The sequence below is a fragment of the Hyla sarda genome, unplaced genomic scaffold (genome assembly GCF_029499605.1).
Source record: "Hyla sarda isolate aHylSar1 unplaced genomic scaffold, aHylSar1.hap1 scaffold_55, whole genome shotgun sequence".
NCBI lineage: Eukaryota > Metazoa > Chordata > Amphibia > Anura > Hylidae > Hyla > Hyla sarda.
Genome location: NW_026610561.1, coordinates 739,738 through 751,534, shown reverse-complemented (window position 1 = coordinate 751,534; position 11,797 = coordinate 739,738). Strand labels below are relative to the sequence as shown.

General features: G+C 47.8%; 1 protein-coding gene across 1 annotated transcript in view; it reads left to right on the top strand.

Moving 5' to 3' along the window:
- Positions 1–982: 982 nt before the first annotated feature.
- Positions 983–11,797, top strand: part of LOC130339673 (disintegrin and metalloproteinase domain-containing protein 15-like) — an 89,194-nt gene continuing 78,379 nt past the window's right edge. Inside the window, exon 1 of the mRNA XM_056554053.1 lies at positions 983–1,180. Within this exon, the coding sequence (XP_056410028.1) occupies positions 1,156–1,180 (25 nt within the window). The 5' untranslated portion in view covers positions 983–1,155. The remainder of the gene's footprint in view (positions 1,181–11,797) is intronic.

Genomic DNA, 11,797 nt, shown 5'->3' with positions numbered 1-11,797 from the left:
ACAGCATGAGACATCCTGAACAGTAGGGATCATCCATAGACTGATCATACAGCATGAGACATCCTGTACAGTAGGGATCATCCATAGACTGATCATACAGCATGAGACATCCTGAACAGTAGGGATCATCCATAGACTGATCATACAGCATGAGACATCCTGAACAGTAGGGATCATCCATAGACTGATCATACAGCATGAGACATCCTGAACAGTAGGGATCATCCATAGACTGATCATACAGCATGAGACATCCTGAACAGTAGGGATCATCCATAGACTGATCATACAGCATGAGACATCCTGAACAGTAGGGATCATCCATAGACTGATCATACAGCATGAGACATCCTGAACAGTAGGGATCATCCATAGACTGATCATACAGCATGAGACATCCTGAACAGTAGGGATCATCCATAGACTGATCATACAGCATGAGACATCCTGTACAGTAGAGATCATCCATAGACTGATCATACAGCATGAGACATCCTGAACAGTAGAGATCATCCATAGACTGATCATACAGCATGAGACATCCTGTACAGTAGAGATCATCCATAGACTGATCATACAGCATGAGACATCCTGAACAGTAGAGATCATCCATAGACTGATCATACAGCATGAGACATCCTGAACAGTAGGGATCATCCATAGACTGATCATACAGCATGAGACATCCTGAACAGTAGGGATCATCCATAGACTGATCATACAGCATGAGACATCCTGAACAGTAGAGATCATCCATAGACTGATCATACAGCATGAGACATCCTGAACAGTAGAGATCATCCATAGACTGATCATACAGCATGAGACATCCTGTACAGTAGGAATCATCTATAGACTGATCATACAGCATGAGACATCCTGAACAGTAGGAATCATCCATAGACTGATCATACAGCATGAGACATCCTGAACAGTAGGGATCATCCATAGACTGATCATACAGCATGAGACATCCTGAACAGTAGGAATCATCCAGTGTTTCCAAACCAGGGGCCTCCAGTTGTTGCAAAACTACAACTCCCAGCATGCGCTGACAGCCTTTGCCTTTGGTAGGCACAGAGCTCCACCTAGTGGTGGAGGCGTTTGGAGTGGACGGCAGGAGAAACCTCTGATCCTGGAAGATTAACCCCTTACATGCTGCCATCAAATCACGACTTCGGTAAGTGAGCTTTTTGGCTCTGCGACCCCCATTGGCAGCAGGATTGTAGGGTGCTTTTTCGCTTTTGGATTTTCGCAGCAGCTGGGGGTGTTCTGAAGGCCCTTGGGGCCTGCCATATGTGTGCAAAGCCATGCCAGAGGCATAATACACTGGTACTACAGTCCATTATATGAGCGAGCAGAAGATTGCTAATGAAAAAAAAATAAAAATTTATAAATTCCCCTTAAAACTTACATTTTTGTATAAAATATAAAACCTACAAACCACTGACACTCAATACTAAAACAACAACTTTATTGACACGAATTATAATATTTCCCAAGGGTGGGCTCTCTGTGTCGTAATATTATAATTGGTGTCAATAAAGTTGCTATATTGGGTTGTAGGTTTTATGTTTTGTATTGGCACTATATAGTATAAGCTATGTTTAAAACATATAATAATAAGAAGAAAATTAATAAATAAATATTTTGTTTGGCCATGTCCACAACGACCCAAGCTAAAAAAATAAATAATTATCAGCCCTGTATGGTAGCGGCTGGACCAGTAGACTCGATGGTGCCGGTACGTGGCACTAGGCGGTAAGGCTAAGAGGCGTAGTCAGCTGGCCAGGTCACACACAGGAGAGTCAGCGCGGTAAACCAAGAACAGGCAGAGGAAGAGTCAACTCAGAGCCAACAATCCGGGTCAGTGACAGTCTAGACGACTCGGGAAAGGTCTTCACAGGTCATATATGGAGATGGCAGGGTCAGAATACACAGCAGATTCGTCACAGTGTATCAGGCGGATCGATCCTTCTGTCGTATCGGAACACTGTCTAGACCAGCTATTACTCCTTTTCAAACCAGAATCGTGGTCCACAATTTTGGTGCGTCTCCTGCCTATATAGGGCCACGGCCTTTTTGACCGACTCATTGACAAGATAGGAGACGCCTTTCACAAAATGGAAAAACAAATGGCATCGAGATGACCTGATTTGGAGAAGACTATGGGGGCTGAGCTGCTGCCTGCCCGTCATCAAGAGGGAGCAGTGGTCGGGAGGGCTACGGGAGGCCCATGGATGGAGAATCACCCAAAAGGGGGGACAGCTGAAGTCTGAAAGCAAACGTCGGCATCCACTGACAGCCGTAGATCACAAGCTTAGATACGTCGGGTAAGAAGCACTTACTTCAAAAATTCTGTGGAGATAAAAAAAGACAGGAACGACGGACAGCGCCTCGTGTATTACCCTGAGGCAAAAAGAGTGGTGAGTGGGGGGCAGCCCCGCGGAGCTTATTGATGGCCGCTCACCTTGTGATAGTAATAGATGTGCATATAACCCATGATCAAATCGGGGTACTGATGGTGCGAGCTGCTGCTGAGCCAAAGAATTGCAGGAGAAGACAAAGTCGTCCTGGAGTGAGGTAGTGGAAGCAAGGCAGGAATAAAACCCTTGAAATCGGCGCTGCTGACTCTTGTAGAAAGGATAAGGCAATGCAAGAAGTAGTAAAAAAAAAAGTCCTCAGCAGGACATTTTATTAAACAATTAAAAAACGGACAGGATTACGCGTTTCGGGAGGATCCCTCCCTTCCTCAGAGACCCTGATCTGAGGAAGGGAGGGATCCTCCCGAAATGCGTAATCCTGTCCGTTTTTTTATTTTTTAATAAAATGTCCTGCTGAGGACTTTTTTTTTTACTACTTCTGGCATTGCCTTATCCTTTCTACAAGAGTCAGCAGCGCCGATTTCAAGGGTTTTATTCCTGCCTTGCTTCCATTACTTCAAAAATGTACTGAAAGGTTTAGATTGTGAGCCCCAATGGGGACAGGAACCAACTTGGGTGTACAGCGCTGCGGATCTGTGTGCTATAAAAATAAAGAATAATGATTATTATTACGGAAATAGTGCCAGTTCTGATTCCACGAGCATTCACCGGAATTACGCAGCCGACATGGTGATCAGCAGATTTGCTGTCATATAGCGCCATCTAGTGTCACACATTATCATAGCACAGAGAAGACACAAGGACAAGGACAACATCTGGGCATGCTGGGAGTTGACGTTTTGCAACATCTGGAGGGCCACAGTTTGAAACCACTGTTCTACACCAAAATAAAGACAAAAAAACAATGATAAATCCCCCAATTAGTTAATTTTCTTTTCTCGCACAGATGGTGTCACGAATTTGAATTCCCTTACGTCCTAACCAGCAGCACAAGTGGGGGGTGTTCTGCCTTTGTGAAGCTGGCAGGACGGTGGAATTTTTAATTCCGCCCAAGTAATTAAATGTTTAATTAGCCCCCCCCATATAAGGCCTCCTCCCTTAGGCTACATTGCTTTGCAGGACGGTGCAGGCTCTGTTTTTTTTTTTTTTTTTTACAGAGTCTGCATGGATTCCCCTTCCCCTCTCTTTTTTGTGGGGAGGGGGTTGTTTTTTCTATACTGAGGGCTTCAGCTTAGCTGCCGTCCTTTTTTCCGTCAGCCTGGGCGGCGTTTTGTGCTGCCCGGGCTGAAACTTTTTATGGCTCCTCTATGACCCAGGACTTCGTTCGGGGATCATGGAGCAGCTAGTTTTTTCTAACAGGCGGCGTCTTCTAGCGCTGATTATAATAGTTCTACTTAGAATTTTAATGAGAAATTTTAGGTGGTGGCCCCTTCCAGGGAGTAGAAGGGGCTCAGAGTAAAACTTTAAAGTTTTAAAACGAATTAAGAGAATTAGTTTTCCAGGTGCTCTAACTTCCTGGGGGGCGGGGCTTATTTTGAAATTGGCACCCTCTCCCCTATTTAAGGCAGCATTGGCCTTTATTTGGCCTCTTGCTGCCTAGCTAGACTGACTACGCTTGTGTGGTTCCTGTCATATCTGGTTATAGTAAAGAGCGTGTCTATTTTACAATAGGTACTTTTTTTCCGGTTGCGCTGCAACTAGATCGGATTAGATGTTTTTTCTAACCCATTATTTCTAATTCCAGAACTATGTCTACTCCTCTGTCAAGTGATCCGCATTCTGGTAATCGCAAGTCCGCTTCTAAAAAACGCCATCTGACTTGCGTTGACTGTGGTACTCCGCTGCCTGATTCGTACGAGTACAACAGATGCCCTGGATGTCGTCCACCCGCTAATCCGGCTGAACCTGAAAGGTCCATGACATGTTTATCTGGATGAAAGAATTCATGGGAAATTCTATCAATGAAATCAAAAATTCCCTCGCTCCTAAGAGGCCTAGGACCGAATCTGGTCCTCCTTCGGTTGTTGAAGATTCCGTTATGTCCGTAAGGGATCAATCGGAACAGTCAGTAGAGGAAGTAATCTCTCCACCTCTTTTTTCCGCGGAAAAGACGCAAAGATTGCTCATATCCATCAAGGGGAAGCCTCAACATCCCCCTCTAGAGGACCATGGGTTTTCAAAGTGGATGACACACTTAAAAAACTGATGAAAGCCGAGTGGAAGCACCCAGACAAGCCTGCTGTTGTCACCCGGAGGTTCAAGCTGAGAAGCTGAGTCGGATTCCTGGGTTCCTCCGCCAAAGGTAGATATGGCGGTTAACAAGCTCTCTAAGAGAGTTTTAGTTCCTGTGGCAGTAACCTCCAGGACCCCCTTGACAGGAAAGTGGACTACCTGCTAAGACGCAACTATTATGCGGCCTCAGTGTCTGCCTCGGTGGCTGTTGCCTCATGTGAAGTTACGGACTTTGTCAAGGAACGCGTGCTACGCATTCAGTCCGAATTTGAAAATAACATTGCTAGGGAGGATATCCTGGACAGCTTCAAAACGCTACTTCTCAGGATGGATTTCTTATGTGAATCAGCCCAACAGCACCTTAAACTTGCTGCCAAGTCCATGGCACTCTCATCCGCAAGCAGGCGCCCCCCTGAGGTTGTGTCCCTGGGTAGCGGACAACACTTCTAAATTCAATCTTTGTGGGATGCCCTTTGAGCCTAACTGGCTCTTTGGGTCTGAGTTAGATTGAATTATGGAGGTTTTTGCGGACAAAAAGGGGAAATGTTTGCCTGTACAGTCCTTTCGTGGCAAAGGTAGAGCCAGAGGGGGAGGGGGGGGGGGGAGTTCCAGGGCCCTTCCAGATCCCAGAAGCGCCAGTCTAACCAAAAGCGTGGTGGAGGACGCAGCCGAGGTAAAGACCGTAAGGCCGAGCAATGACTCTTCTCTAAGGTCCACCAACGTTTCCCCTCTCCCTTCTCCTCCAGAAGTTCAGGTAGAGAAGCTATCTACCAATCCCCCTCCAGTCGGAGGACGTTTAAGTTTGTTCCTGTCAACCTGGATGCAAGAAATCCAGGATCCTTGGGTTCTAGATGTTATTCAGTCGGGGTACAAAATCGATTTCATTTCCCCTCCTCCAAGGAAATTTGTTTTAAACAAAGTTACTCCCTCAGCCAAGACAGACTATTCTAGAGGACTCTGTCCTCCAGTACTTAGGGAAACATGCACTAGAAGAAGTTCTCTCCGATCAAAGAGGATCAGTAGTGTATTCCCCAATATTTCTGGTGCCAAAACTATCGGGCGACTGGCGCATGATCATAGATCTTCGCATTCTAAACCGGTTTATAAGGAAAAGATGGTTCAGGATGGAAACTATTCGCTCAGTAGTCAGTATCCTGGACCCTTAGGATCTCATGGTTACCATCGACTTGAAGGATGCTTACCTTCATGTCCCTATTTTTACTGCTCACAGGAAATTCTTGAGGGTTGCTGTCACCATAAAGGGTATGGTAAAGCATTTCCAGTTTGCTGTTCTGCCTTTCGGCATCACTTCCGCTCCCCACACCTTTACAAAAGGTGGTGGCTCCGGTGGTCTCTGCTCTCAGACTAAAAGGTCATTCCTTATCTAGACGACTGGCTTCTAAAAGCCGCTACTCTAGACGTTCTACAGTCTCATCTTCATCTGGCTCTAGACTTTCTCCAGCGCTTGGGCTGGCTTATAAATTGGGAGAGATCCGAGATCAACCCATACACCTCAAGAAAGTTTCTGGGGTTTGTTCTCAACTCCTCTAAGATTCTAAGATGACTCTGTCTCTCACTCCAGAGAGAAAAGATCGAGTCATAAGAGCAGCCGAGTTTTTGATGGTCCCTCGCAAGGTTCCCATCAAAACTCTAATGAAGATGTTGGGTCATATGTCAGCGTCTGCAGAGGCAGTTCCCTGGGCCCTATGGCACCTCCGGCCTCTTCAAGATCAAGTCTTGACGGTCAGGAATCGCAACCCCAGAGGGTTGGACAAAAGATGCACCCTGTCGACCGAAGTCCGTGTATCTCTCAGATGGTGGATGAATCTGACAGATGGGAAGTCCATGATTCAACCTCAGTGGATCGCTTTGACCACGGACGCCTCCCTTCTGGGCTGGGGAGCCCATCTGGACAAGAATCCAGTACAGGGTACTTGGACCCCTCAGGAGAGACTTCTCTCTTCCAACATGAGAGAACTGAGAGCAGTTCGTCTAGCTCTTCTCCATTTCACACCCCTTATTCTAGGGAAAGCGATAAGAGTTCGGTCAGACAACACCACTGTGGTGGCTTACATCAACAGACAGGGTGGCACAAAGTCCCAAGTGCTCCTCAAGGAGACCGGACTAATTCTCTCTTGGGCAGAGCTCAATCTAACCCACCTTTCTGCAGTCCACATCAAGGGGGATCGCAACATAGTGGCAGATCGTCTAAGTCACGGGCTTCCAGTCCAAGGAGAATGGTCCCTGAACGAAGACATCTTCAAGAACATAACCCTAAGGTGGGGTATGCCAGAGATAGATCTCATGGCAACTCGTCTGAACGCCAAGGTGAACAAGTTTTGCTCTCTTTACAAAGAGGACAATCAAGTGGCGATATACGCTCTGTCCATTCCATGGAGGTTCAGGCTGGCCTACATATTACCTCCACTTTCCTTGATACCGAAGGTATTGATGAAAGTCAGGGAAGACCAGACCTCAATGATTGTCATCATACCATTCTGGCCCAAGAGGTCCTGGTTCACCCAACTCATGAGGATGAGTCAGGGGTGTTATTGGAGGCTTCCCCAAATGCAGAACCTTGTGTCTCACAACACAGGCTCCTGCCTAGATCTGAGGAGACTCAATCTGACAGCCTGGAGATTGACAGGACCCTACTAAGTAGTGGGCTTCCTGCGGAGGTCTTGAGAACCATTGCACACTCTAGAGCAGAGTCTACAAACAAGGTCTATTCTAGGATATAGAAGATTTTCCTTCGATGGTGTGCTGCGAAAGAGGTAGTAAACACAGATCCTCCTCTTTCTGCAATTTTACGGTTTCTTCAGGATGGCCTTGGCAAGGGTGTTAGCCCATCCACTTAAAGGGTTCAAGTTTCAGCGCTCTCTGCCTTTTTAGGCAGATCTTTATCACAAGAACCCCTAATCAGAAGATTCCTTAAGGGAGCTGAAAGACTTAAACCTACAGTTCTCAGACCCATTCCCAAATGGGATTTGTCTATTGTTCTTAAGGGGTTATGCTTGCCCCCCTTTGAACCTCTGGAAGAAGTCGACTTTAGGTATTTGTCCCTTAAAGTCACCTTCTTATTGGCCATAACCTCAGCCAAAAGGATGGGCGAGCTTCAGGCCCTTTCGGCTTTCAAGCCTTATACGGTTTTTCTCCAGGAAAGAGTCCTGTTGAGATATTTGCCCACCTTTGTTCCTAAGGTCCCGACGTTCTCCAACATAAATCAAGTTATATCCCTTCCAGTTCTGTGTCCTAATCCATCCTCTCCCGAGGAAGCTGCTGTTCATACTCTGGACATTTCAAGAATTCTCAGAATCTACATCTCAAGAACTGGAGAATTTAGAAGATCGGAGCACCTTCTTGTTTCCTTTTCAGGGAAGAACAAAGGTCTTAAAGCCTCTAAACCCTCTCTGAGTAGATGGATTAAAGAGGCAATCCGGGAGGCTTTTGTAGCCCAGGAGTTAACTCCTCCTGCCTTTGTCACTGCCCATTCCACTAGGGCAGTGTCTACTTCTTTTGCAGTAAGAAAAGCTGTTCCTCTAGAACAAATCTGTGCTGGGGCACGCATAATACATTTATTAGTCATTACAGGGTTAATGCCGAACGATCAGAAGAGTTGGCCTTTGGGCAATCAATCCTAAGTGCCACTCTGCCATAGTCCCTCCCTATTTGTGTTGTTACTTGCTAAGTCCCCACTTGTGCTGCTGGTTAGGATGTAAGGGAATCGTTCATTTTTAACGTAAATTTGTTTTCCCTTAGTCCTAACAGCAGCACACAAATTTCCCGCCAGTCATTTTTTGTTTATTTTACTTGTTATTAAGCAATGTGGCCTAAGGGAGGAGGCCTTATATGGGGGGCTAATTAAACCTTTAATTACTTGGGCGGAATAAAAAATTCCACCGTCCTGTCAGCTTCACAGAGGCAGAACCCCCTACTTGTGCTGCTGTTAGGACTAAGGGAAAACAAATTTACGTTAAAAATTAACAATTCTCAGTCTCTACAAGGACTCAGAGCAACAACCCCTGGACTGTAAGAAGGTTCATCTGCAGCTACAGAGCATGGACCAGGACTGGTGAGAACTGATGGACGAGACTGGTTCACACATACCTATAGATTAAGGTTTAGATAGTTCGTTTTCCCTGAGTCTGACGGCAGAAGAATGATGGGTGAGCTCCGCCCCTGTCAGCAGCACAATGACGAGTGAGCTCTGCCCCTGTCAGCAGCACAATGATGGGTGAGCTCTGCCCCTGTCAGCAGCACAATGATGGGTGAGCTCTGCCCCTGTCAGCAGCCCAATGATGGGTGAGCTCCGCCCCTGTCAGCAGCACAATGTTGGGTAAGCTCCGCCCCTGTCAGCAGCACAATGATGGGTAAACTCCGCCCGTCAGAAGCACAATGATGGGTGAGCTCCGCCCCTGTCAGCAGCACAATGATGGGTTAACTCCACCCCTGTCAGGAGATCAATGATGGGTGAGCTCTGCCCCTGTCAGCAGCACAATGATGGGTGAGCTCCGCCCCCTGTCAGCAGCACAATGATGGGTGAGCTCCGCCCCTGTCAGCAGCACAATGATGGGTGAGCTCCGCCCCTGTCAGCAGCACAATGATGGGTGAGCTCCACCCCTTTCAGCAGCACAATGATGGGTGAGCTCCGCCCCTGTCAGCAGCACAATGATGGGTGAGCTCCACCCCTTTCAGCAGAACAATGATGGATGAACTCTGCCCGTCAGCAGCACAATGATTGGTGAGCTCCGCCCATCAGCAGCACAATGATGGGTGAGCTCCTCCCCTGTCAGAAGCACAATGATAGGTAAACTCCGCCCCTGTAAGCAGCACAATGATGGGTAAACTCCGCTCGTTAGCAGCACAATGATGGGTGAGCTCCACCCCTGTCAGCAGCACAATGATGGGTGAACTCCGCCCCTGTCAGCAGCACAATGATGGGTGAACTCCGCCCCTGTCAGCAGCACAATGATGGGTGAGCTCCACCCCTGTCAGCAGCACAATGATGGGTGAGCTCCACCCCTGTCAGAAGCACAATGATGGGTAAACTCTGCTTGTCAGCAGCACAATGATGGGTTAGCTCCGCCCCTGTCAGCAGCACAATGATGGGTGAGCTCTGCCCCTGTCAACAGTACAATGATGGGTGAGCTCTGACCCTGTCAGCAGCACAATGATGGGTAAACTCTGCCCATCAGCAGCACAATGATGGGTGAGCTCCTCCCGTCAGCAGCACAATGATGGGTGAGCTCCGCCCCTGTCAGCAGAACAAAGATGGGTGAGCTTTGCCCATGTCAGCAGCACAATGATGGGTGAACTTTGCCCCTGTCAGCAGCATAATGATGAGTGAGCTCCACCCGTCAGAAGCACAATGATGGGTGAACTCTGCCCCTGTAAGCAGCACAATGATGGGTATGCTCCGCCCCTGTCAGCAACACAATCATGGGTGAACTTTGCCCCTATCAGCAACACAATGATGAGTGAGCTCTACCCCTGTCAGTAGCACAATGATGGGTAAACGTTGCCCATCAGCAGCACAATGAGTGAGCTCCACCCCTGTCAGCAGAACAATGATGGGTGAACTCCGCCCCTGTCAACAGACTAATGATAGGTAAACTCCGCCCCTGTGAGCAGCACAATGATGGGTGAGCTCTGCCTCTGTCATACAATACAGGAATATGGGTGCACTACTGTGTTAGATGTATACAATGACATTGGCTATCCCTCAACACTGATGTTAAAATTGAGACATTCCCCAGTATATCCTCATATGAAGGACATACCAGAGCCCGCACACCAATGCCAAGGTTTCTCAAAATGGTGCGGGACCTAACACTAATCCTACCTGTGCGTGATAAGCAAAACAGGGGCCAGTGGGCAATTACCCTCCAGCGTGAATGAGCACACATACAATGGGAGGAGGGAGGCAAGCTGCAAGCCCCACCTGAGTTGGCTAATATAGGTGCATGGCCTTACAGGTGCTACCCTAATGCTGCCTTGAAGATATTCAAGGCACATTAACTATGGAGTTTACACACCTCCAAGTATAAAATTTAAACAAACAACAAAAAATGTGGTCTCAAATGGCTGGAGGTGCTCAACCCCAAATGCGGTAGTGCATTTATACTGGGGGAGCAGATCCTGCCCTTGTAGTCCGTTGCTAGGGGCGATCCCCAGCATAAAAATGCATACAATGGAGGATGCCTGCAGCGGACTACAAGTGCCACAATAGAATCCTACACCAGATAGACGGTGTGAATGTGTAACAATCAGAATAATACAATACAGGAATATAGGTCACTACTGTGGTAGATGTATACAATGACATTGGCTATCCCTCAACACTGATGTTAAAATTGAGACATTCGCCAGTATATCCTCATATGAAGGACATACCAGAGCCCACACACCAACGTCAAGGTTTCTCAAAATGGCGCGGGACCTAACGCTAATCCTACCTGTGCTTGATAAGCAAAATAGGGGCCAGTGGGCAATTACGGCAGCATTCGGTCGACTCACAGCCTCCTTCCAGGTACCCTCCAGCGTGACTGAGCACACATACAATGGGAGGGGGGAGGCAAGCTGCTTCTGCCTCTGTCAGCAGCACAATGATGGGTGAGCTGCTCCCATTAGCAGCACAATGATGGGTGAGCTCCGCCTCTTTTAGCAGCACAATGATGGGTGAGCTCCTCCCGTTAGCAGCACAATGATGGGTGAGCTCCGCCTCTGTTAGCAGCACAATGATGGGTGAGCTCCTCCCGTTAGCAGCACAATGATGGGTGAGCTCCGCCTCTGTTAGCAGCACAATGATGGGTTAGCTCCTCCCGTTAGCAGCACAATGATGGGTGAGCTCTGCATCTGTCAGCAGCACAATGATGGGTGAGCTCTGCATCTGTCAGCAGCACAATGATGGGTGAGCTCTGCATCTGTCAGCAGCACAATGATGGGTGAGCTCTGCATCTGTCAGCAGCTCAATGATGGGTGAGCTCTGCCTCTGTCAGCAGCACAATGATGGGTGAGCTGCTCCCATTAGCAGCACAATGATGGGTGAGCTCTGCCCCGTCAGCAGCACAATGATGGGTGAGCTGCTCCCATTAGCAGCACAATGATGGGTGAGCTCTGCCCCGTCAGCAGCACAATGATGGGTAAACTCTGCCCCTGTCAGCAGCACAATTATGGGTGCG